Below are 27,202 nucleotides of genomic sequence, written 5' to 3'. Positions count from 1 at the left end.
AAGGGATGAGCAGAGGCTGAGGCCCCTGGCCCACATGACCGCTCGCTACTTATTCTAAGACCAAGTGGCTCTTATCAGATCCAGAGGCAGGAAGCTGGCATGGGGGAAGGCTCCAGCCTGCCTCCCAGAAGGAAATACTACTTCCAAGACTCCGAACAGGCCTATGGAAAAATTTTTCATTCCACAAATCCTCTCTGAGGCCAAGTTAACCACAATAAATACAGGTTCTTGGACTCAACCCTAGATCCATGGACTTTCAGATTTCCTGGTGTGCGCTCCAAGAATCTGTCTTTCAAATCCCGGATCTGGAGATTGTGGTTTTCCTCACCCTGGGAATAAGGGTGATAACCCCGGGGTTTAAGAGGAATACTAGAAAGTTGCTGGGTGATGAGATTCTTTCAGTGTGTGACAGAGACACCAACATTTGGGCTACATGGCAGCAGCTTTCCTGCCACAGCCATCACTGCACTGCTTCCCGGGAGACCACGCAGTCAGAACTGGCCACCAAACGTGTTTTGTTACATGCCAGTCAGTGGTAAATGTGGGCTGTGCCTCTGAGCACAGGGGAAGTTGGAGAACAATGTTCTCTGGGGCCCAGACGTCTGTACACCAAGGGGTTGGGTGCTCATCCACAGGCAGCACCACTGTAGCCTTTGTTAAGCTTTTGTCTGGGTCACAACATGAGGAGGGAGAGATGGGGAGAGGAGCTTCAGCAGCAGCAGCCACAGCCAGGAGTCCTAGACAGGACAGCACAAGCAGGGTACTCTGGCAAGGAAATAAGGAAAGAAGTCTGGGAAGTGGGGCTCTGTCGTGTCTCTGAGGTCCTCCAGGACTCAGCCTCAGAGGTAGTACCTGGACAAAGGAGACAGAACGTGCAGGGAGACCATTAGCTCTGGAGCTGCTTCCCTCTGCATCCGCTGCCCCCACCTGTAAGGCCTAGATACAGGTACTTCCACCAAGACTCTGAATACCTACTACATGCATACCTGGAAGTGCCAACAGGGTAAGAAGTTTTGCTTTCTTGTTTTCAAATTCACACAGCACTCAAAGTATCTTTTTATTCATCTAACAAAACAAGAAATGTTTTCACATGAGTTTCTTAGCACTAAAACCTGTCTTACTCTTCTATGGCTGCGAAGAGATACCATAGCCAAGGAAACTCTTATAAAAGAAAGTTTCAGAGGCTTGGTCCATTATCATCATGGAAGGGGCATGGCAGCGTACAGGCAGGTGCTGGAGTAGTAGCTAAGAGCTACATCCTGATTCATAGAAAGAGCCGGGGAGGGGCAGCCTTGATCTTCACAGGCTCAGCAAGCTGAGAACAAAGGGACAGAGGAAACTTCCCTGAGTGTGCCTGGTGTGGGACCTCCAGACCTGAGGCAGCGACCTCCACAGGAGCAAGCTTGAGCCACTGACCTCTGCCAGAGCAAGTCTGAGGCAATGACCTTCACAGGAGCCACCAAGGAGGGAGCAGGCCCAAGCCAGACACCTCTGTGGAACCAAACCTGATTCAGCAACCTCCAAGGGAGCAGGCCTGAGCCAGTGACCTGTGCCAGAGCAGGCCCAAGACAGTGACCTCAGCAGGAGAAGCACCAAGCAAGTAACCTCTTGTGGGAGCAGGCCCAAACAACCCTAGGATTGTAGAGCAACCCCTGGGAGTGCCGAGCAACCTCCAGGGATGACCTCTGGGGTAACTGGAACCATGGCCCTGACTGCACCACAAGGACCAACCATCAGAATCTTGGATCCACTGGCACCTGGAAAATAGCTCACCAGAGGCACAGCACCGGCTACACCAATCAGAGGAAAAGATGGGTAAACAAGGTAAGAACACATTCAACACCACAAAGAACAACACGACACCAATAAAAACTAGTGGCCCTACAACAGCAAGACTTGAACAACCAGAGAGAGATGAAGCAGAAGAAAATGACCTAAAATAACTTTAGAGGAATGTTTGAGGCCCTTAAAGAAGAAATGAAAAAGTCCCTCAATGAAAAGGAAGAAAAGACAAACAAAAAATTGGAAGATATCAAACCCCTTAAAGAAAACCAAGAAAAAGAAACCAAACAGATGAAAGAAACTATTCAAGACTTGAATACAGAAATAGAGACAATAAAGAAAACACAAACTGAGGGACTTATAGAAACAGAATTTATAAGAAAACACTCAGGAATCACAAATGCAAGCATAAGCAGCAGAATACAAGAGATGGAAGAGAGAATCTCAAGCTCTGAAGATAGAATAGAGGAAATAGAGTCATAAGTCAAAGAAAACATTAAATCTAACAAAAGCTTAACCCAAAATATCTAGAAAATATGAGACAACCATGAAAAGGCCAAATCTTAGAAAAATATGTATAAAAGAAGGAGAAGAAGTTTAACTCAAAAACACAGAAAAATTATTTAACAAAATCATAGAAGAAAACATACCCAACCTAAAGAAAGACATGCATAGCAAGATACAAGAAGCTTACAGAACACCAAATAGACTGGATCAAAAAAAAAAAAGTCCCCTCACCACATAGTAATCAAAACACCTAAACATACAGAATAAAGAAAGGATATTAAGATCTGCAAAGGAAAAAGGCCAAGTACCATATAAAGGTAAACCTATCAGAATTACTCCAGACTTCTCACTGGAAACAATGAAAGTCAGAAGGTCCTGGTTAAGCATTATGCAGACATTAAGAGACCACAGATGCCAGCCCAGAGTACTATTCAATCACCATAGATGGACAAAACAAGATATTCCATGACAGAACCAGATTTAACCAATTTCTAGCCACAAACCCAGCACTACACAAAGTACTAGAAGAAAAACTCCAACCCAAGGAAGTTGAACACATCCACAAAAACATAGACAACAGATGATCTCACAGCAGCAAATCCCAAAGAAGGGAAAAACACACACAATAACATCACCAACAACAAAAACTAAATTAACAGGAGGTAGCAATCACTGGTCATTAATACCCCTTAATATAAATGGACTCAACTCACCTATAGAAAGATTCAGGCTAACAGATTGAATATGAAAACAGAATCTATCCTTCTGCTGCATATAAGAAACTAAGCTCAACCTCAAAGACAGATATTGCCTCAGAATAAAGGGTTGGAAAAAAATTTCCAATTAAGTGGACCCAAGAAGCAAGCTGGTGTAGCTATCCTGATATCTAACAATGTAGACTTCAACTAAAATCAATCAAAAGAGACAAAGAAGGACATTTTGTATTAGTCACAGGAAAAATCCATCAAGAGGAAATCTCAACACTGAACATCTATGCCCCAAATATCAGGGCACCCACATATGTAAAAGAAACATTTCTAAAGCTTAAATCATACATTAAACCCCACACACTAATAGTGGGAGACTTCAATACTCCACTCTCACCACTGGACAGGTCAGTTAGGCAAAAAAAAAAAATTGCAAAGAAATAAGGGAAGTAACAGATGTTATGACTCAAATGGACTTAAAGGATATCTATAGAATATTCCATCCAAACATAAAAGAATATACCTTCTTCTCAGCACCTCATGGAGCCTTCTCAAAAATTGACACATACTAGGTAACAAAACATACCTTAAGAGATAAAAAAAAAAACTAGAAAAACCTCATGTATCTTATTGGATCACCATGGCTTAAAACCAGAATTCAACAGCAACACTAATTCCAGAAAGCTCACAAACGCATGGAAATTAAACAATGCTCACCTGAATCATCAATGGGTCGAGGAAGAAATTAAAGACTTCCTAAAATTCAATGAAAATGACCACACAACATACCCAAATTTATGGGACACAATGAAAGTGTTAAGAGGAAAAAATAGAATAGTGAAAGCAACCTGAACAAAAAGAATACAGCAGGAGGTATCGCCACACCCGACATCAAGTGCACCTCAGAACCATGCTCTTAAAAGGAGCATGGTCCTACAACGGGGTCAATGGAATAGAACTGGGGACCCATATATTGGTTTAGACTTACACAGCCACCCAAGTTTTTATAAAAATGCCAAAACACACATTAGAGAAAAGGCAGCATTTTCAACAAATGGTGCTAGGAAACCTGTATTTAACATGCAGAGAAATGAAATTAGACCCTCGCCTTTCACCCTGCACAAAACTCAACTCCAAATCATCAAGGACCCCAATCTTGTTTGTGAATCTGCCATGCTGAATAAAATCTCCTCTTTGCTTTTTATTATCACTTTTATTGTCCTCTTATCTGGTGTGTTGGGGAGAGGCAGTCAAGTCTAGCTCTTGAGGCTTCCAGAACCCAGGTTTCTAATTGTAATCAACTAGAGTCATAAGAACATCTTATACAATTAACTCACCATAATGACTTCATATTGCTAAAGCCTTGCAGCTACTGGTTACCATCAGACTGTGCAATGTGCATTGGGCTCCCACCTCTGCCCTAGAGCATTTTCAACCTCCCACTTAGTGACCTTTGCATTATAACCAGCCCAGGGGTACAAACTACAGCATGCTTACTGCTTCTCAGAGTGAAAGTATTACCTATGAGCACCCCTGTCCTCAATCAGCCAGAAGCCCTCCTGCATCGAAAGGAGGTGTGTGTAGAAATGCTCCTGGCCATTCTTTTACATTACAAGTATTTGCAGTGTATCTCACAAAGGTCTGGTGCTGGCCTCAGGTGAAAAGTTCGAAGGGTCACCCGAAATCTCAGTAATCAAACTAACAACCACTTAAAGAAATTCTTTCAAACTAAATTAAAAGCAAAACAAATTGTAATGAATATTTTTTTAATTTGCAAAAAGGGCTAAATGAAGACAGGCAGAGTTCCTAGACTGAACAGGACTCTCCAGTTTTCAGACTATCTCCTGATGGTATCTGCAAGCTAAGGCTGGGGCTCCAAAGAAATCTCAGCAAGGCACACCTTTGGGGCCTCTGGTCAGTTTTATAAAACAAGCTGGTCCCAGTCTACCTAAAAAGCTATCAGAAGCAAGAAGAGTCAACATTTAAAGACACCACCAGTGCCCTCAGAAAGCTTTCCTTGTGGTAGATATTACTCTCTGTGTCCTGTAGATCCCAGCAGGCCTTCTCTGGACTCTGTGTCTTGCATAGCTGCTCTGACCACCTACGGGTTCCCGTCACATTCATCCATCCAGTTCTGGTCTGAAGTCCTTCTCATCTCTCCTGAATATCTATCACATGGTCATATAGTCTCAAGCTGGCTGTAAGAGGAGGCTGGTCAATACACACCAAGTTCATCTGCCATCAAGAACAAGTACAAGGGACCTTCACCAGGTCCTTCCAGAGATGTTGTTTCCAGTCAGAGTAGAGAACTAGTGTTTCTGTGACCATCTCTTCAATGCTTGCTTCTGTGGTACTCAGTTCTGGTCCCACTAGATGAGGTCAATCCTGTTGGTCACCCCTGTACATGGAGGCTGAGTCACCTGCCTGAGTGATGGGTGAGAACCTACAGAATCCACGCAGGTCCAAAGACCTCAACTCCATCTTTGATCCCTTTTCTTCCTGTACAAGAGGAAAATTAAGGGGCCCTAGGAGGGTCATGGAAACAGTGAGGTCATTTCCTGAAATCTGCCTACCAGGAATGCTGGGAACACTACCACTGACCTAGCTACAAGGCCTGGCAGCATCGGCTATGCTTACCCTACACCAGCTTTGCCTGCGCTAATACCAGCATGATTTATCTCCAAAATCTGTACCCAGAAGACCCCCATGTATTCAGGCTCCACAGCAGGAACAGGCCAGCACACAGCCATTGTGATTACAGCCATAATATTTGGGGTTCTAATGTCTCCAGTGCACCCCCATAGGATGGCAGAAGCTGAAATCACTCTGCTAAGAAGCCTTTGGCCAAGGTTGGCTTGCCAGGCCACATCTGCAAGATGGGCATGAAAGTACATGTAAAAGCAGAAGGAAATTAAGGCAACAACAAGCTTCTGAGGTTACTCCATTACCTCCACAGGTGTACATAGGTAAGGCACAGGCAAAGGCCATACAAAAATTGTACTGAAAACCAAAACGCCTAGTCAGAGCCAAGGCCAATGAAGGCCATTTTGCTTTTTATTTTCTTGGTTAAAAAAATGTAATTTTTTTCCCTCTGAGTATTATCCAAGGCCTGACTTTGCTTAACTTCTGCAACCAGACAAGACCAGGTATATTCGTAGTAGTACAGCCCTAGACAAAAATGAATCAATTGATCAGAAGCGGCACCAACGATTATTTTTAATCATTATCTAGTTTTGTGCAAATTAATTTTTAGGCTTTATTTCCATGTTAAAAATACACTAGCTTAGGGAGGGCTTGTCTCAAAACAAAACAAAATCCAAACAGCATCTATGTCCAGTGAAATTTTTAAGGGGGGACACATAGCTACCCTGTGTCCCACTGGGTACCCAGAATCATTCTGGATGGCATTCGTTCCTCTTAAAGCTTCTTTGTTCTTGAATGCTGTGATGGTTTGAAAAAAAAAATGGCCCCCAAAGGGAGAGGCACTATTAGGGGGTGTGGCCTTGTTGGACTAGGTGTGGTCTTACTGGAGGAAGTGTGGGGGTGGGATCTGAGGTCTTTTGATCAAGCTTCACTCGGGTGATAGTAGGTTAACTTCCTGTTGCCTGCGAGATCTAGGCCTCTCAGCTGCTCCAGGACCACGTCTACCTGGATGACGTCTACCTGGAGGCTGCCATGTTTCCAGTCATGATGGTACTGATGGTAGTTCAGGTGGGCTGAACCTCTGAAACTCTAAGTGAGCCACCCCAATTAGATGTTTTCTTTATAAGTGTTGCTGTGGTCATGCTGGCTCTTCACAGCAAGAGAAACCCTAAGACAATTGCTGTGGCTTGAGTTCCTTCCTCTGCCGACTCTCACAGCCAGAAGTGAAAGGAGAGCCATGAAGGCCGGTATGCTCAGAGGGACAGTTTTAATAACTGCCTGCCAAGTTCATGAATGGATTTTGACAACACCCCCCTTTTTTTTGACAATTTTGATAATTTCCTTCCAAGATAACACACTCCTTTCTGGCATGAGTGTTGTAAATGAAACAGATATTGGGAAACAGCACCATGATTCAGTGGGGTGACATCAGCAGACTGGAAAGCATGCTGCCAGCAGGTACCATATCTGCACCTGGACCGCAGCCTTGCCTCCACACTATGGACCCTGCCCTTCTGTTCTTAGGCTCCCAGGCTCTGACATTCTGACCCAGATCATTAATAGACTAATTATCTATGCCCTGAGCATACCTGCTCACAGCACTCGGCGATATGCCTGACTCAGTCCTGACTGAGCCCACGTGTGTGTGTGTGTGTGTGTGTGTGTGTGTGTGGTGAGACCATATGTGTGTGTGTGTGTGTGTATGTGTGGTGAGCCCATGTGTGTGTGTGTGTGTGTGTATGTGTGGTGAGCTCACGTGTGTGTGTGTGTGTGTGTGGTGAGCTCACATGTGTGTGTGTGTGTGGTGAGCTCACGTGTTTGTGTGTGTGTGTGTGGTGAGCCCACGTGTGTGTGTGTGTGTGGTGAGCTCACGTGTGTGTGTGTGTGTGTGTGGTGAGCTCACGTGTGTGTGTGTGTGTGTGTGTGGTGAGCTCACGTGTGTGTGTGTGTGGTGAGCTCACGTGTGTGTGTGTGTGGTGAGCCCACATGTGTGTGTGTGTATGTGTGGTGAGCTTACGTGTGTGTGTGTGTGTGTGTGTGTGTGTGTGGTGAGCCCATATGTGTGTGTGTGTGTGTGTGTGTGTATGTGTGGTGAGCTCACGTGTGTGTGTGTGTGTGTGTGTGGTGAGCTCACATGTGTGTGTGTGTGTGTGTGGTGAGCTCACGTGTGTGTGTGTGTGTTGAGTCCATGTGTGTGTGTGTGTACACACGGTATGAAAAGCAGAGGTTAATGATGTCTATAATCATCTGCCTTAATCATTCTTCTTCCTTCTTTACTGGGGCGGAGTCGCTCAAGCAGATTCTGAAGCTAGAAATGTGGCTAGTTTCCATAAGCCCGTTCACTCTCGAGATTCTCGTCTCTGCCACCCAAGGCGTGGATTACAGGCAGGTGCCACACCCAGCCAGCATTTGCATGGCTTCTATGAATCCAAACTCTGACCCACACTTGTTTGTCAAGTGTTTTAAATGCTGAGCCGTCCCTCTACCCACGCCGCCATCCCCCTCCCCCATTTCTTCAGCACTCACCTTTGAGGACAGGTCTCTCTCCGATGCTTCGGATACTGTAGAGGGTGTTGGACAGGGGCACCTCAGGAATGAGCTCCGCCAGCAAGTACCCAGAATACCAGGCGCACAGGGAGGAGAAAATAAACACGAGTGCCTTGAAAATACCTGGAGAGAGACGACAGGAGTTCCGAGAGTGACAACCTATCACCATGGACACCCGGGCAGTCTCGTTCCTCCGCAGCCTCTCGTCCCTACCCATTTCTGGTACCCAGACTTCTGGGGCGGCAGTTCTGGTGGGAGAAAGTGAGCACGTGATGGTCCCATGGGCTCTGCAGTAAAAGGCAAGCACCACAGGCAAGGAGTGTTTTCTAGAGCGAGCAGGCAGCTGTACCGATGTGGCCCTGGGTCTGAGTCTCCTCACAGGTCAGTACAGTGTGGGTGTGAGCAGCTGGCATCACTCAGGGCCTTTGAGAGACAGGCTCAGCTTCGAACTTGCTCCTGCGGTGGGAATAGAATCTCCAGAGGGTGGGTCTTAGATTTGCTGTTGTTTATTTCTTAATCATGACATTTCTCTGTTAAAAATTACATCAAGGGACCCTGAGCATATGCAGCAGATGACAGGTGACTCTCATAAAGTTCCTCACCTGTCCTAGAGTCTCAGAGAGACCTGCAGAGACACCCAAGGATCCTGATGGTAGGAGGTCCCCAAAGACCTTAGTATGCTGGCTTGCTACCAAAATCACCTGGCCACAAGGAGCTACAGATATGGGCTTGTAATTCCTTAGGAAGACATTACCCTCCTCCTTGGTGCCACAAGCCTGGTTCAGGCATGGAAATGAAGAGGAAGGGGTATGGAAGGAGGAACAATGAAGAAAAGACAGAGCTAAGCAGGAAAGGGACTGTGGAAGCTGGGGGAGACCACAATCTATAGGTTGTCAATCACAAGTACAGAGGTATCCCAGACTTGACAGAGTATTTTCTCCCTGCTCAAAGCCCCAAAGAGAAGTTCCCTCACTGTGTGCTCGACAGCTGAGGACAGTAGTCAGGACAGCTTTGAGGCCCATGAAGATGAAACACGTGATCTGAGTGAGCAAAGTCTCACACGTGTGTTATATGTAGTAACACCGTGTCCCCAGCTACTGGTGCTGTTTGGGAAGGCTATGCAAACTTCGGAAGGGAACGTTGCCGGAGGAAGTATGTCACAAGGGGCAGGTTTTGAAATTTTCCTCTCTCTCCATGTCTCTGTGTCTCTGTCTCTGTCCCTGACAGAGCTCAGGAGCTTGACTGTGGTTCTGAAATCAGGACCCAGCCTTTTCTTATACGGTCATAAAGTCATCAACTTGAATAAGCACCTTTAGTTCATTTGCAACACAGAGAAGCCTGCGGGTAAAGGCCAGCACTTGGCACCAGGAGGCTCTAAGTTGGTATCGATTTACTTTGTCCTTAGAGAAATGAACCCTGTGCAAATGTGAGTGCACGTGCATATGTGTACACACGTATGTTCCAGCCTCATCCTTACTATGAGATGTTCAGGGCCTCTGAAATCTGGCCATGTAACTAAAGAGTCACCAGCCAATGCTACACAGAGGATCTTAGGGCTCACCTCTCTTTCATTCTCAGGGGTTGCCGGTCACTATTACCTGAAGAACTGAACTGCTGTGGGCGTACCAAGCAATGAGGCTGAATAGCGCCCACAATTCTGTGCTGAAGTTCTGTCTGTCAGAACCTCCAAATGAAGCAGGGTATGACTGATGAATGATGACAATTTTTTTTTCTTTGAGACAGGGTTTATCTGTAGCTTTGGAGCCTGTCCCGGAACTAGCACTTGTGGACCAGGCTGGCCTCAAACCCACAGAGATCCACCTGCCTCGGTCTCCCGCGAGCTGGGATTAAAGGCATGCGCTACTGCCACCCAGCTCAATGACAGGATCTTTAAAGAAACAGATAAATTAAAATGAGGTCATCCGGAAGAGCCCTGGCCCGACATGTGAAAAGAAGTGATTTGAACCAAACACACTTGCAGGGAGACCACTGGTCCTGCTAATGGGTTTCCTCCAACCTGAGGAAGGACGAGCTGCTGGTCCCTGGTGCTTGCCCACGTGCATCTAAGTGCCTGACCACACCCATGCCTCTTAGACCTGGCAAGCTAAGAAGGCTGGGGCTGGAGTCATCTTTCATCTAGTCAGCTGGCTTTGGTGCCCACTGCCTCCCCCGGCCCCATACATTGAGGCTTTCAGGCAGGAAGTGCCGCCACAACCCACCTTGCCAACGCCCCAGGTGAGGGAGAAGGCACCCACCAGCAGGCCCCACAGAGACAGTATCATGGCAGCTTCCCAGGCCCAGTGAGAACAAATCTGCCTCTGGACAGATGAGCCAGTGACAAGGGCTACTCCACGAACACTGCAAATCCTTAGCTCACCAAGGTGGGAGTAACACAGCCCCTCCTCTAACATCACATTTGCTTTGGGAGGACACCGTGGCATTTCCTGAAAGCTGTGGATGGAAGGACCATATATAAAGCTCTTGTGTGAGTCGGAAGATGGCTGTCAGACAGAGCGACTGCTAGCTTTCAGCTTCCTCTCTATGGAGCCAGGAAAATGTATTCCCATCATACTGTATAGAGATAGTGAAACCATTCTTCCAAAAGAACTAGAATGAAAGACAGCGCCCTGCACGAGGGATGGGCTCCACTTGCATTCACTTGTCAAGAACAGGCATGTGGTCTGAGAAACGTCATTGTGAGAAGATTACAAAAATCAGCCACACAAAGTAAGAGGTTGTGCTGTGACCGTACAATATCACGCTGCCCTTGTTCACATGGGTGCACATATGCACATGCACCTCCACCCATGGACACTCCAGGACACCCAAGTCAGTGCTGACAGTGAGGCAGAACCAGGAAAGAGGCCTGGTGAGAAGTCAAGGACCGTTCCCCTTCCTCAGCTTGCCATGCGTGCACACACCTGCCGTGGTTCCCTAGTGCTCTCCCTAGGGGAGCTGGCTTCTTCACAGGGTGAATGAGAAGGGGATGACAGAAAAGGCAGGCTCTGATAGACAAGGCAAGGACTGAGGAAAACAGCCATCTTCCTCCTCACTTTACTACCTTCCCACGTCTCTCACCAACGTCAAGTGTTCTTAGAAAAGTAGAAACAGGCCTGTGAGAGGGAGCCTGGGTGCTCCCCGTAGTAAACCCTCAGCTCCACTGTGAGCAGCCAACCCCTTCCTAGCTGTTCTGGCTCTAGGGCCTCCCACTCAGGTAGGCTGGTTCCCAGGGACTAAGCCACTTTGCTGACCCCTGCCAGTCCTCACCGGGTGTCTCCTCTGTAGGGAGGAGGGTACACAGAACCCCTCCCTGCTGGGTACTAAGAAAAGATGGAGGAAGAGGTAAGCCCTCACAGAAATCTCAGCTCCCATCCTGCACCCCTCTGGATTCTTGTTCCCACCAGGATCCCACAAGAAGTGACGTAGACAGACCCTTCACCCTTCTGCCTCAGCTTGGCAGTTAGGAAGAGGAAGGGGTGCCCTCCCTTACCCCTAGGCAGGAACACGTCTAGCTGCACTGGCACTCACCTGCAGCAACTGGACGCATCTTCCAGGAACTGCTCCCCTCCTACCTAGCACTTGGCTGCAATTCCCAGGAGCCTGTGGAGGCCTGCCTACCTGGCTGGGCTGCCTGGAGATGGGACCGCCCTGTAGGCAGACAAGGGCAGGCTCGTTCCCAGGAAATGGGAGGACCCGTGGACCAGGCAGGTTGAAGGTGCAGCTGGCAGACTGTGTAGGTGCTACACAGCTGTCAGCACCCTGGAGCTCAGGGGTCACATGAGAAGCAGGAGGCGCTCCCTGTCCTGCTCACCTGGGGCCCACAGACAACCGGAGGCCAGAACTGGGGTAATCAGAGAGAGCAGCACAGAAGGGTTTACAGCTAAGGGAAGACATGGTGCCCCTTAACCATCCCTGACCTTAAGTTACTATTTTACGAAAGAAAATGAAGTACAGTTTGACTCCAGAGTGAAGCCCGCCCCCACCCCTCCCCCCCCCCGCTGTGATTTTCAAGGCTCTGAATTGTTTACAAAGCAGTTGCACTGCCCACTTTCTGTGGGTATGGCCCACCATGGCGCCTATCCCCTACCTTCTCCTTTACTGATGGGATGATTACTTTGGGGAAATGAGGGAAGAGAGAAGGTCCCCTAGGACATGTATATACAAGGACATGGGACTCAGAAACAGTGTCGGAGGATGGATAAAGGCTTCCTAGAAGGTTTCCCTACCCATCCACCTGAGTAGGCACAGTGCTTTCTTACTGTCTAGAGTATATGTTCATTCCAAATGCCCATTAGGTTTTCACAGAACTTTTGACTCAGTCTAGAAATGGTGGTCTCAAGTCACTAAGGGAAAGTAAGACTCCAACAGCAGATGGTCACCCCAGTCCAGCCGCTGTGGGAATTCTATGCCACCTCTCTTCTTCTTCTTCCAAGGAGTCCAAAGGCTAGAGTCACACAACGCAGGGCGCCCTAGCCTATGGGAACATCCCTCTACAATATCCTAGAAGAGAAAGGAGTTGCGTCGGCCATGACGATGAGGTTAGTATTGAATGCCAAACTGAGAATATCTAGATTCACCCAGGAGACATGTCTCCGGACATGTGTTTGAGGGGTTTTCTAGATTGGTTAATCAAAATAGGAGGACCCACCCTGGGAGTAGGTGGCATCATTCCGTGGTCTAGAGTCCTGAACGGAAGTAAACAGAGAAAGTGTGCTGGACACCAGCATTCATCTCCTTCTTATTCCCAACTGCAAATGTAACAACTGTCTTTACTCTCCTGCCACCAGGACTCGCCGCCATGATGGGCTGTGAGCCAGAACAAACCCTTCCCTACTTTGCTCTTACTGCAAGGGTGTTCCTGAGATTTTCTGTGTTGTTGTACCCAAGGTGACAGAGGACACAGCCTGTTCACACCTGCTGCAGACCTCCCAAATCAGAGGGACCGAATGACAGGGACCTTCAGTCAGGCTTCTTCCTGAAGATTCAAGTGTTGTCCCCCTGCTGGGCTGAGTACACTAGCTAGCTATATACTGCAGAACACACAGCGCTCTGTAGCACCAAAGCCAGCCTCCACCTCTGTCCAACAACTGCAAATGACAAACCTGCGACTCTATCATCACCTCAGCTCCATCTACCAAGAATCTCACCTCCACCCTCGCCTCACTTGAATTCAGCAGTGGGACTTCTATCTATGGGTTTGTCTTCATGCATTATAATTAAGGCTAAAAACACATAAAGGTAGTCTTCTTGGCCTTTTATTTTTATTATTATGCGTACATGCCTGCATGAGTTTATGTGCACCACATGTGTGTAGGAGCCCTCAGAGATCAGAAGAGGACTTGAATCTCCTGGAACTGGAGTTACAGATGGTTGTGAGCTGCCATGTGGTACTGGGAGCTAACCAGCGTCATCTGTGAGAGCAGCTAGTGACTTACCTACTGAGCCATCTCTCCAGCACCCTTATCCTTTACAACAGCTAAGTTTGTATTATTGATCTCCAGAAATTGTCATCTCTCAGAGTTAAAGTTATGCCTAGGAAAAAAATCATCTCTCACTCTTGTGTCCCATTGTGTTCCTTCTCTCTTCTCTTTCCTCTCTCTTGCCTTCCTCCTCCTCCCCTTTTTTTCTCTGTCACCAAAGGCTATATGATCCAAAATTGAGACTTTGCTCCATTAAGTTGATTCTCTCAGTGTTTTATTACAGTAATAAATACCTGACAAGCACAACACTTAGACCTATCATTACCTGTGTAAGAATCCTTTGTCCTCTAAGACTCTGAAGCAGCCAGAGACTTGGCAGCGTTGGAGGTGATTTCAATCATTCTCAGCTGACCAGCTATGAAAAAAAACAAAAGGCTCTCCATGTCCTTGACTTTGTATTCCAGGAATATGCAGTGTGGTAGAAGGGCTGAGTCTACGGAACTCTTCCAAACTAGAGGGGAGTACATTCATTTCTGTGGTCAAGAAGGGGGACACAGCCTAGACAGAAAATCCCAGAAAGAGACAGAAGTAATTGTCTAGTTTCTAACCAGTGGGTTAAATGTCTCTTAGCACCAGGCACTGTTTCAGCCCCGGAGACAGAGACATGGCATGTAGTGGTTTAAGATAAATGTCTCCTCTTAGTCTTTGGCATTTGAATACTTGGTTCCTGGCTGACGGTGCTGTTTGCAGAGCCTTAGGAAGTAAACCCTTGCTAAAGGGGTATGTCCTTGGTGGCGGGTTTTCAGAGTGCTGTTTCCAGTTTGCTTTCTTGTTCAAGTTTGCTTGCACTTCAAGACCTACTTCCCAGCTGGGGCTGGAGACAAAGGTTAGCTTCTAACAATAGCCTCTTTGGGGATCTCTGCTTGTATTTCCTTAATAATTAACTGTCCCCCTATGCGACTCTACTCTCTGCCTTGCATTCTTTCAGGGACAGTGAAAAGCAGCTGCATCTATACAGGCTTTTGCAAACTCTCTAAGTTAACATTCTAGTGTCCTATAACCAAAAGTCGTAAACGGAGCTTTCAGCATCTGCTCCAGCTACAATGCCTACTGCCTGCTTCATCTGCTCTGCCATTATGGACTCTAACCCTCTTGAACTAGTCCAAATACACCCTTCCTTCCATGAGCTACCTTGGTCATAGTGTTTTATCATAGTAACAAAAAGTAACTAATAAAAAGTGTGACGTAGAGTCCAAATGGTTGGGCTGTTTCAGTTCTTGCACTGTGACTGGGGGCATTCATGTCCTACAGTTCCAAACAGTTAATGGATCTCTGTGCCATCACCTCCATAGCCAGGATGAAGGCAATGGAGCTGAACCGCATCAGCATTCAAAATGGGCATGGAAGGTGCCTGTGTGTGGTGATAGTCTCTAGGGAGGAAGGTGCCCACAACAGTGCTTTGTGAAAACACAAAAGCAAAAGCTGCGCTCTAGGAGAAATCTGAGCAGCACAGCAACTTAGGGTCTGCAGGAGGTTTTGTCCACATGAGGATCACACCCAGTGCTATGGAGCACAGGATCTCCTGCCCTGGGGCACTAGGACCTTGGTTACCCTTTCCTTTTGTATTTAGGCAGCTGAAGTACACTGTGTCTCTTAGTAGTCCAGGGCTGTTTAGCAGGAAGTTGAGTCTACAAACTCTTGGTCCCTCACAGAGTGTACCAGGGCCCTGTGACACATCCCCTGTGTTCTCTCAGAAGACAAATCCAAGTCAGGGTTCATCATTAGGTCCTCAGTAGAGAAGGAAAGTTCCATAAGCTTCTATTGACCCTGCTTGAGATGCTGAGTGATGGCCATAATTTCTCTCTCAACTCTTCCTTAAGGACCTCCTGTGAACTGGGAGCCCACGCTGCCGATTGCAAACCTGGAATGTGGATTGCACGGTGTGTGAGGCACAGAGAACACCCAATGTCAGCACCTTGGTTCAGTTCCTCTGCTGTTGGCTCTTACTTAAAAAAAATTAAGACTGTTTGTTTTTGTGTGTGTGCGTACATGTGTGTGTGTGCGGGCATATGTGTGCCATGGTACATGTACAGAGGTCAGAGGACACTCTTAATATTTTGGTTCCCACTTTCCTCCTTGAGACAGGGTTTCTCTGCAGCAATGTAAGCCAGGCTAACAAGCCTCAGACTTCTAGAGATTCTCCTGTCTCTGCCTGGGACCAAGTCTCAGGTCATTAGGGTTGAGGGCAACTACTGTTACATCTTCCCAACTCCAGGTCATTCTTTATAAAGAAACTCTTGTGGGCCTCAGGATCTGAAGTCAAGGATAAGTGCAAACCTGATGAACCGGACCTAGATATTTTCAATGTGCAGCCTTAAGTGAGCTGCTGGTCACGTAATCCTGGATTCTGGTTACTGAGGACTGAAGCGTCCAAGAATGGAATACAGAAATAAAGGGTCCAATCCATGAATTTAGAAATACAAAGTTGGAACCCCAAACACATTTTGGGTGGATAAAAATCAAGCCGGGAGCCAGTGTTAACCTTTAACATTTTCTGCTTTAAGAACAGAATTCCTGGAAGCCACTGTGCACAGAGATAAACTTTTCACAATTGTCTCCTTCCTCCCAGCTTCCCAACCAGGCAAGTACTGGGGACAAAGATTAGCTTCTATGGAATCCTATTCTCTATGGAATCCTCCACTTGTATCCCCTTTATTTTCAGCTGCCCCCTATGTGACTCTCCTCTCTGCCGTGCATTCTTTCAGAGGCAGCACAAAGCAGCTGTGTCAGCCGCAGGCTTTCCACAAACACCCTTAAGTCAACATTCTAACGTCCCATAACCAAACGCTGTAAAACTTAAAATGTAATGTGACTTTAAGCCTGACCACAAGGTTGTAAAAGCTCTTTGACCCACACTTGGTGCTTGATTTTACGGTAAGAGGAGACCCAAAACCAGCCACCATGGCCACAGCTGCAGAAGCCTGATCTCTGGCTACGGTCACAGCAATAGCCAAGAAGCTTTGTGTGCCCCATGGTGATTTTATTTTCTTTTTCTGGAGTAAAGCTTGCTTCTCATTTAATAGACTTTGGTGGTCTGTCCCTCCATTATTATGTGACCCCTGGACCCAACAAGGACCACTTCAGAATGTGCAGTGTTGATTGAGAGAGGAAACCTGAAACAATGCTGAGGTGCAGAAGAGACACCCCACAGTCTCTAACTTCAGTTGGTCAGTTTGTCTGACACTCTCAAAAAACTGAATTTCAGTGTAGATCCATCAAGGCATGCTAGGGATTAAGTCAGAGATATCATCACCATGACAAGCACTTGAGAGGGACAAGACATGAAAGATTTGTCCTGGGCTACAGTGTCAGGGATTTCTGTCCCTGCTGCTGATGTTTATTTGGGAGTCTGTGATAAGACAGAGACATTACACCACCAGGGATGTTGTAGGGGAGCAAAGTTAGTCACCTCCTAGCAACCACAAATCAGAGAAAGAAACCAGAAGTCAATTACAAGATGTACCATCTTTAAGGCACCATTGCTCCACCTAGGACCATTGCTCCACCTAGGTCCCACCTTCCCCAGTCCCACCACCTTCCAAAGTCCATTCAGATTCTAAATCCATCAGTGGTTAGTGCTGATTAGTTTAGAGCCCTCATGCCCTAGTTATTTCTGGAAACTTCTGTAGAAAAATGAAGAGGTATGCTTTACTACTCTCCTAAGAATTTCATACTCCATTAAAACTAAAAATGGGTATTCACCATCCAAGGACCATAGGTGACAAACAGCATTACAGGAGATGCTTCCCCACCCCCACCCCGTAGTCTCATATGCTTGAACATGTGGTCACCAGCTGAGGGCACTGTGTTAGTTAGCGTTTCCATGACAGCATGACCAAAAGTAACTTGAGGAGGAAAGGGTTTACGTCACCTCACAGCTTTTAAGTACATCTCTGAGGGAAGACAGGACAGGGACTCGGGGCAGGAACCTGGAGGCAGGAGCAGATGCAGAGGCTGTGGAGGAGGGCTGCTTACTGGCTTTCTCCTCATGGCTCTTTCAGACTGTTTTCTTATACAGTCCAGGAACATCTGCCCAGGAGTGGCACTGCCCATAGTGGCCAGGGCCCTCCCACATCAATCACTAACTAAGAAAATATCCTACAGGCTTGCCTAAAGGAATCTTACAGGTGGCATTTTCTCAGCTGAGGATCCCTCACTGGAAGACAGGAATGAGGGTTTGTAGCCACACTCCACTTCTTCTTGCTCTCTGCTTCATGAGTGTGAATAGAAATGTCATCAGCCGGCTTCCTGCTCCTGCAGGCATGGATCCCTTTCCTGCCATTCTGGACTCAGTCCTCCGGAACCATAAACTGAAATAAACGCTTTCTTCTTCAAGTTGGTTTGAGTCATGGTATTTTATCACAGAAACAGGGAAGTGACCCACACATTTGGCCTGTCCAACAGAAAGCATAGTTCTCAAAGGTACAAAAGCGTTTCAGGAAACAGAAAAACGCTTCTGGGAGCCTACAGGATTCCTAAGCTGCACAGTAACCCAGTCTGGCACACAGGTAATCTACTTGGCATAGGGCCGCAGGAACCTCTTCATGCAAGAAATGCAAAGGAGAGAGTCTGACAGACTCAATCTCAGTAGGCTGAGACCGCTTTATTGAGATGAAGGTTGAGTTCATTTTGAGGGGTTGGGAGCCACGCAAGTCGTTACGGCTAGGGTACACACCCAGTATATATAAACTCCAGAAACTAGTCATCAGCCCAGGCACCTTGAGGTCCATGTCCTAACCTTTCTCGCTATAGAAAGTGGTGCTCGCCAACAGAGGTTGCTCTGCCTAACGTCAAACCCCAGAAGGCCTCGTGTTAGCAGTTACAGAGGCTGCGACCAAACACATCTCCCTTCTGAGCTATGAAAGTATTCAAACCATGGAGACAGGGGGAAAGCAACTGAGGACTCCCCGCAGGCCCTGCCCTCCACCCTCTCAGCAATGTCACCTGCGGCCACTCCAGTCCCAGATGTCACTGCCCGTCTGTAACTGTCCCCAGTTGGGGCGATTCCACTTTAGATTGTAGGCTGTCTGTCTGCTGTTATTCTTCCCAAACAGCCACCACAGTGGCCTCGAATGAGAACCTCCCGTGCCAAAACTCGGTGCTTTCGAGGAAAGTCACTTAGATACTGCCTGGAGGTGCTCACTCGCGCTCTGTGAAAGGTTCTGGAATCCTCTCCTGGGAGGTGGCCTTCCCTGGTGTCCCAGGTAAGGTCCTAGTCCGCCCTTGGGTTTCCAACAAGACAAGAATCAAGCCCGCTCACCTCTCCTCCCCCCCCCGCCCTTACCTGACCCGCATTTGGGGCTCCCAGGAGTGAAGAGAGATTTGGGAACCCACGCAGCAGAGTCTGGCTCTGTCATAAGCATTCCCTGCCTGAGAAAGCCCCAGCAGTTGCCTGGGGCCTGTGATGCAGCCTTCCCCTGACTCCCACCCGCCTCCTCCCCCTGGAATACTCGGTCCTCTCACCATGTTGATGGCTCCAGCCTCTACTGACCCAGGACGGCCTCGCCCCTGCCATGTGCCCTGGCCAGCCGCCTCAACAGAGCTCTGCCAAGCTCCGCCCCGTGTTCCTGTTGCCCCACAGCGCCCCCTGTCCTTCCCCACGCTCCGCACCGTGTGCAGCGTCTTCGGCCTTGAGGCCCTGAGGACTGTGGGGCCTACACTGTGGGGATCCTGCAGGTAGGGGATCCTGCAACCTGCAAGGACCTATCCATGTGGTAGCCAGGCTCTAGGACAGGTTACTCAGGCCGACAAAACTTCACCCATTAGAAAACCTTAACAGGGAAGCAGCCCTAGGGTATGAAAAGCCAGAAGAACGATCTTCCCCCTGAATCTGGGTGCATGCATTCTGTCTTCCGGGGCCTGAAAGGTCCTTCCAAACCGCCGCCCACTTCTAAACGCTTTGCTCCAGCCAGGCTCCACACCTCTTCTGATGCTCTGGGGCCCCTTATGCTTAGGAATCTAGGCTGAGCACTTTTACATTAATTTCCACATGTTTATTTTTCAGGGGAAGCACACAGCACCCTGTCCTCTCACCCAAGCAGAACAGCACTTCCTGTCCTTATTCAAAAGCAGAGCTTAAAGATCACTTCCTGGACAGGTGCAGCTGCAGATCTATGGCCTTCTGGAAGCTGAGTTTCTCTGCATGCCACCCAGAGATCAAGTCCACGTAGAATAAATTCCACGTCCCAGCAGGATCTGGAAGCTGGAGGATTAGGAGGTCAAGGTCATCTTCTACTACGTAGTGAGGGTAAGGGTGTCTTTAAAAAAAAAAAAATCCCTGAAGGACCTGATGCCGTCCGTGATGCAGATATGGTAGGAAAGATACAGACTGAATCCTCGGCCATCCCTGTGCCCCACATACTAGGGACCCAGGCAGAACCAGGATGCTTTGCCTCCACCTGAGCAGAACACTAGGTCCTCAGGCTGTTCCACACTGGGTTTTGTGTTAGCAAAACTTTACACTGTAAGATTATAAGGAAGATTAAAAATCCTCTGACACTCCCCCTCAGACTCAAATAATGGTGTGTGTGTGTGTGTGTGTGTGTGTGTGTGTGTGTGTGTGTGTGTTCATGCATGCATGTGGAGGCCAGAGGCTGACCTCCAATGTCTTCCTCTTGTCTTACTTTTCTGAGACAAGGGGCAGACAGAAGTTTCTATCCTATCCAATCCCATAGCCATTCAATCCCAAATAAACACGCAGAGGCTTATAGTAGTTATAAACTGTTTGGCCTATTGCTCAGGCTTATAACTAACTAGCTCTTGCAACTTAAATTAGCCCATAATTCTTATCTATGTTTAACCACATGGCTTGGTACCTTTTCTCAGTAAGGCATTCTCATCTTGCTTCTTCTGTGTCTGACTGGTGACTGCATCTCTGCCTTTCCTCTTCCTGGAATTCTAGTCTGGTTGCCCCACCTATACTTCCTGCCTGACTACTGGCCAATCAGTGTTTTATTAAACCAATACGAGTGACACATCTTTACAGCATACAAGAGCATTATCTCACAGCAATAAGGTCTCTCACTGAACCCAGAGCTCACCATTGCTGGCCGGCAAACCACTGAGATCTGCTTGCCCATCTACCTCTAGCACTAACTTCACAAAATGGCTTTAAATAGGTCCTAGGGATCCTAACTCACGTCCTCATGGTTGTGTATCAAGGACTTCATTGTGTGAGTATGGGCAGAATGACCTTGCTCAGTTAGCATGCAATGTTGACACCCTGCACACTGATGGGTCACTCTTTGCTGAGGAGCTTTCCTGTGCGCATGAGACTGCCAAACAGCAATCCGATCTTTGTGCACTTGATGGCCGGTGCCACTGCCTTGTTGTCTTTTAAAAACCGTGGTCCACATAGCAAATGCCCCAGGTTGAGCACTCCTAAGGTTAATAATGGGAGTAGAAAGGAAAGGGCCTCCCTGAGTCTACAACAGGCAAGGGAAAGGCCTGAGATCAGCTCTGCCTGGCACTCCTAGCACCCTACCTAGGATCCACTTTAACTAGACCCCTGGGGATATATGTGCTAAGTGCCTGTTCTCCACTCGCATTCCAATAGTGTGTGTCATATGTCAGGGGAAAGGACCCTAGAAAGGCCATGCACATTTCTGGGGGACTCTTCGGGGGTTTGATTCATGGAAGCTGAGCCTGGTAGCACTGGAAGCAGGGTAGCCAGGGAGAGGTTTATGGAAACCTAAGTTAGGCATCGCTGGAGAGACTGAGACAGGGCAGGGAGGCTGACTGAGGGGACACCTTAGTGTTTGTCCTCACAGGGAGCTAGGGTAATGAGCTAGCTTCTGTCACAGAGACGGCCCATGCTTAGTATATCATGCCCTCTGAACCGTGCAACTAACTTTGATGCCGGCTGTGTAGGGTAAGTGAAACAAGCAAATCATAGACTGGTCGCAGCTCTCAAACTTCAAGTGGGTTGTCTTCTGACACAGGGCTGGCAGGGACTTGTTTCCTGGAGATAACAGCAGTGGAGCTTCCTCTGTGGTAGCCTTCAAGCAGAAGCTGGGGGAGCAGGCAGTGGGAACACTGTGGAAATAGGCTACAGCAATGTTGAATGGAGATGGTGGGCCTGGAGTATTTGTCTCTGCCCCTCCCTTGCCTCTCAGAACTCTCCTGTTTTCTGCACAGCATCACATAGCACATCAAACATTCACTGGCCCCTTCTCGCTAGTCATAAGTCCCCCGAGGTTTGGGTCTTTGGTCTAGAATCGCCAGGCCCCAGCCCAGGCTTGAGTCCACAAATATTTGTGGTGTGAGTAAATGAGTTAGCAAACAGGCTAAGAATCCGGTTTCTTTTAACAGGAACCAAAGGACCCACCTCTTTTTTCTTCCCCTTCCTCTGACAGTTGATTTTGTGCCAACTTACCTGCTTTTCAAAGAGTGACTCTAGATTTACCTGATAAGCACGGGAGGACCCTGTAGCTAGGGCTCCATTCTATTACCGGAACTCATCCTCTGCCAAAATATGCCTGGCTTGTTCCGGTCAGTGGCCCCCGTGGCACCACCCTCCGCTCTTGAAAATGATGCTTACAGCACCAACAAACACAAAATCTTGTAAACAAAACAAGCAGATGCTTCCCAAATCACCAGAGGTTTTAGCTGATAATTGTAATGCAACCAGTGCCCACTGTGGATACCCTGCCTAGAAAAGCATCCAAGAAGGCACTGAGCTGATGTAGCCTCCTAGGGATGTGCATGCTGAGTGGGCTGAAGCCTCATGGGGAAGGGCAGTGAAAGCAAGGGTCGAGATAACGTATACGCTGAGCAGGCCCCCAATGCTACACTAACAATCTAAACAGAGATTGAACGTTGCATTGGTGCTAGGTGGTGTCGGGGGTTCTGTTCTCCACCACCTGCTACGTGTGCAAGCCATTTCCCAGCACGACTTAGAACTGGTTCTGGCTAAATGGGAGTGGTACCCTAATAACTTCCTTCTGCTTCAAAGGCATCACATCCACGTCACGCCAGACAACTCTTACGACACGGGTGGGGCAACTCAGCAGCCCACAGCAGCTGGGCCAGGATAGTCTCCTTCATTCGAGTTGTTCAGACCCTGGCTTGCTGGTAATGATAGGGCAGTAACTCCCAACCCTATGCACAGCACTGGACTCCAGGGAACACAAAGACAGGGAGGTGGCAGATGTATAGTGAGAGGTAGAGTCAGGTTAGCCTGTGGTGCTTGAATTTGGGTCTTCTGTGGACCGAGGCTGTTAAGGCAAGTGCTTATATCAGAGTGGCACAGCCAGGGATGGTATCAAAGCGAAGGCAAGGAGAAAGCCAATTCAAGAATTCAAAAGATGTATTATCAAAACAAGCTGTGTAAGAGTGGAAAGCTGTGAGTTGTTGAAGAAGCAGAAGAAATTAATAACCAATACAGAGCAAGGCATGGAGAGGTCAGAAAGACTCTCGTTCCAGAATTTGTGTAAAGGTAGAAGGCCATCCATCCATCAAGGTAGACAATGAAGCAGACTCAAGGGGAGATAGGGAGAGATGATAGATAGGTTATCCTGGAAGAAAGAAATATCTACCAAGTACCCAGACCACCGACCATGTCAACCAGCCTATGCTACAGCAAGAAGATGACCTCCATTCCAATTGCTGTACACAGTAGCCATGATCAAAATCAGAATAAGAGGGCATTACTCCTTGAAAGGATCAAAAACCTGTATAAACTCCTTAGAGTCAAAGGAATTAAACAGGAAAATTAGAAAATGTTTAAAAAATGGTGAGGCATGACATGTCAGAATACATGAAATGCAATTAAATTAATGTTCACAACAACACAAGACAGGAGAGAAATTCCTTCCCTATGTATGCTGTGAGTATGTTTTATTGTTGTAGGTTAATAAAAAAGCTGCTTTGGACCTAAACAGAAATTTATAATAAGAATAAAAACTAAGGACTGGAGAGAAAATGCTTGCTGCTTTTCCTGAGGACATTGAATTCTGTTCCCAGCAACCACATCAGGCAGCTCATAACTAACTTGAGTTCCAAAGGCCCCAGCACTCCTCTTCTGGCTTCTGTGGGCAAAAGGTACACACTCTTTACATCTGGTCAACTGGTGAAGTGGCTTTTCTGGCAAACCATCTGGTGCTGTGGGACAATGATCTGTATCCTGTCAATTATATCTTAAATAAACGCTGATTGGCCAGTAGCCAGGCAGGAAGTATAGGCGGGACAACCAGACAAGAAGTAGAGGTGGGTCAAGGAGAACAGGAGAATTCTGGGAAGAGGAAAGCCCATTCCTATGCAGTTGTGACCCCGCCTCAGAAGAAGGAAGATGTGACTGACCCACTGAATAAGGTACTGAGCCACGTGGCTAGCATAGACAAGAATAATGGGCTAATATGAGTTATAAGAGTTAATAAGAAGCCTGAGATAATGGGCCAATCAGTTTATAACTAACGTAGACCTCTGTGTAATTTCTTTGGGACTTAATGATTGCGGGAACCGAGCAGGACAGAAAACCTCAGACAACAAACTGGCATATACTTGGTCAGCTTGGTAGCAGCAATGTCTCTAGACTGACGGTTTCAGCTATGCCAAGTCCAGTTGCAGCCCTCGGAATTGCCAGTTCTCATTGTGCAGCAGGCCCAGTGAGCTCACTGTTTAAGAGAAAATGGTTCTAACGCTGTGCATAATCAAACTTGGTGAGCTGAGTTCCCCCATGGTGGTTGTGGTTTACTGGGCTTCAGCAGTTGGCTGGAGTAGGAAGGCCTATGTTTCTGGGAATCTGTCGAAGTTGGCCAGAAGTTAAATCACAATAGGTTTTTGATGATTAGTGATGTGGGACTCCCCTATGTATGCCATGAGTATGTTTTATTGTCATAGGTAAATAAAGAAGCTGCTTTGGACCTAAACAGAGAGCTCTTCACAGAGGGATCTAAAATGGCTGACAGACACTTAAGGAAATGCTCAGCACCCTTAGCTATCAGAGAAATACAAATCAAAACAACTCTGAGATTCCATCTTACACCTGTAAAAATGAACAAGATCAAAAACACTGATGACAACTTATGCTGGACAGGATGTGGGTTAAAAAGAACACTCCTCAATTGCTGGTGGTAGTGCAAACTGGTTTAGCCCCTTTGGATATCAGTATGGTGATTTCTCAGAAAATAAGGACACAATCTACCTCAAGACCCAGCAATACTGCTTTTGGGTATATACCCAAAGGACGCTCAATCGTACTACAAGGATGTGTTCAACTATGTTCATAGCAGCATTGTTTGTCACCGCCAAAACCTGGAAACAACCTAAATGTTCCTCAGCACAGAACAAAGTGACTGGCAAGCTGCCAATATAGGCAGACCTGTTTTTAAAATTTCTTGCTTCATGGAAAAGTCTGCCAGAAACTACACGCCTGTAGACTGAAGATGGATGCCCCAATGTTACAGAAGAACTTTGGGTGACTGTCCAGACAGCGAGATAACTCTGTCAATTCCACAGTTTTAGAAGTTGCTTACAATAAACTTCCTGTTAATTAGGTAATATTATATGCTTCTAGAGTCTTTGATGGAATTGAAGAAAGATAAGTTAGATATAAAACTTTAGACTTACAAAGAGAGGATAGATGACAGAGGAGTAGTTTCCTTAATTTGCCAAATATAAATGGACTAAATATTGTAACTATGATTTTTGGTTGATAACTGTTTTGTTTTATGTAATCTTTCTATGTTAAAGTTAAAACCTTCCTTTTTTCTTTAGACAGAAAAGGGGAGGTGATATTGGATTTGGTGTGGGACAATGGTCTGTATTCTGTCAATTATATTTTAAATAAACACTGATTGGCCAGTAGCCAGGCAGGAAGTATAGGTAGGACAACCAGATGGGGAGCAGAGGCAGGTCAAGGAGAACAGGAGAGTTCTGGGAAGAAGGAAGTCCTAGACTGTACTCTGGGCATAGAGGCACACAGACACCAGTACTGCCGCTCCTGAACTGCAATGTGGGAACTTTCAGCTCATTAATTGTGGGGGACGAAGGCCCATATTCCACATTGTCTGGGTCAGAGATTCTGAGCCACTTACAAGGCACAATTTGCACCTCCCACACAGGAGGGGATTGCCTGGCTCTTTTGAAGCAAAGCAAACATGGTGCCACCTCAACACGTGCCTGGATGTGCTAATGTTGCTCTGCTCCTTCTATTGTAAATTGGGAGGTCACCTGGGGAAGAAGTGTTTTCAGTCTACAAGACAAAATAGGCATAAGCAAGATGTGACCTAAGTCATTTCTCCTTTCCCCCACTACCGAGGAAAGAGAATGCTAATGAAGTTTTTGTTAAACTTCCCTCTCAGTTAACATAGATATAAAAGCTGTTTGGAAAATGAACGTGGGTGATTCCAGGATTTGAATGATCGCTGAAACTCCCATCCAATACCGTTGGGTGAATTGTGTCTTCATTCCCATGCCTCCTCTCTGGTTTAAGAAATGTTTTATGTTGGTGCTGGACCCTTATGTAATCGTGCTGCAATGTGAGGCTGATTGGTGAACCCCAAAAACACAGAAGAGTGACCAGACGTACAGAGGAGAATGTGAGGAACCTGTGAAAAAAAAACTGCACCACAGGTGGATGGGAGTAAGGCGTGATCAGAAATAAATAGTAGTATTTAGAAAAGCAAAAGAGAGAAGCAGAAAAATTTAAAATCAGGAGTAAAGCTGTATATAAATATAAATGTGGGACAAGGAAATAGTTATGGATGTTGATAGCAGAAGCAAAGGCAGAGATAGAGTTTGTAAATACCACATTCCCGCACCTGCGCTGGCTGCAGAGCCGCCACTGGCTTCTGGTCGCTCTGGGACTCCGAGAACCCAAGGTGAGGCTGTACCTTCCACTACAAGCAGCGCCACGGAGATGCAGCTTCCACCACTGCTGAACGGATAGGAAAAGTGAAGGAAGTGTAGCGTTTTCACTAGTGATCACCTAGGTTACCACTGAGATCGTGACAGTTCACCCACCCACAGGAGCTACAGCCAGCTGAGTCTAACCCGCCTGAGCAGTGGAGCCAGAAAGGCAAGCGGGAGACCGAGAAAGTTTAGTTACCTCTCATAAGCACTGCCCAGAGTCGATCGATAGAACAGAAGAGAGGATTCAGGAATTCTACTAATTTTATTATTACAAGTTAAAATAAAAGGGAAAAGATAGTAAAAGTCGGCACAGGCACACCAGCCAGAGCTTGTGACTGTATATAAATATAAATACGGGATAAGGAACTAGGCAGACAACAGAGAGCCTGTAAACGTGCCAGCTGCCCCTAACACTGGTTAAGGACTTTTAAACTTAGAAAGTATGGGCTGTGCCCAGGCAGAACAAATAATGAGGGACAGACACTGCCTGATCCCTAGTACAACAGGAAGGCCAAGCCAAACAGCGGATCAGGGGAGCATATCCTGCCCCTGCCTTGTGACCTGGCTTCAGCTATGAGCTGAAAGGCAAGTATGCAAAATAGGTAGCCCAGAGCAGGGCAGCTTCAGGTCAGCCCAGTGTCTGCAAAAATGTAAAGAGGTTAAACATGATTTCTTTTTCCATTT

At 47.0% G+C, this 27,202-nt stretch overlaps 1 protein-coding gene and 1 long non-coding RNA gene across 5 annotated transcripts in view; both read right to left on the bottom strand.

The window, feature by feature from the left end:
• Fam3b (FAM3 metabolism regulating signaling molecule B) overlaps window positions 1-19,223 on the bottom strand; it is a 39,740-nt gene extending 20,517 nt beyond the window's left edge. For 2 of the 4 annotated variants that reach the window (XM_048422657.2, XM_048422658.2), the window contains exons 1-2: window positions 19,130-19,223; window positions 8,166-8,309 (exon numbers count right to left, since the gene is read on the bottom strand). In XM_048422657.2, coding sequence (XP_048278614.1) covers window positions 8,166-8,309; window positions 19,130-19,181 — 196 coding nt within the window. In that variant the 5' untranslated portion in view covers window positions 19,182-19,223. Of the gene's footprint in view, window positions 1-8,165; window positions 8,310-8,399; window positions 8,422-11,714; window positions 11,818-19,129 lie in introns of those variants that run through there. The other 2 variants (XM_048422660.2, XM_085685858.1) reach the window with 2 other exon arrangements.
• Window positions 19,224-19,644: 421 nt separating this feature from the next.
• LOC146895752 (uncharacterized) lies at window positions 19,645-26,544 on the bottom strand. Its single transcript, XR_015000685.2, has 2 exons — window positions 26,428-26,544; window positions 19,645-19,868 (listed from the first exon to the last, which is right to left on the bottom strand). It is a non-coding gene; the product is annotated as an uncharacterized LOC146895752 (long non-coding RNA).
• Between the last annotated feature and the right edge of the window lie 658 nt (window positions 26,545-27,202).

The sequence above is a fragment of the Myodes glareolus genome, chromosome 2 (assembly GCF_982192425.1).
Source record: "Myodes glareolus chromosome 2, mMyoGla1.1, whole genome shotgun sequence".
Classification (NCBI taxonomy): domain Eukaryota; kingdom Metazoa; phylum Chordata; class Mammalia; order Rodentia; family Cricetidae; genus Myodes; species Myodes glareolus.
The sequence above is the reverse complement of the archived record's forward strand: the minus strand, read 5'-3'. Positions and strand labels throughout refer to the sequence as shown.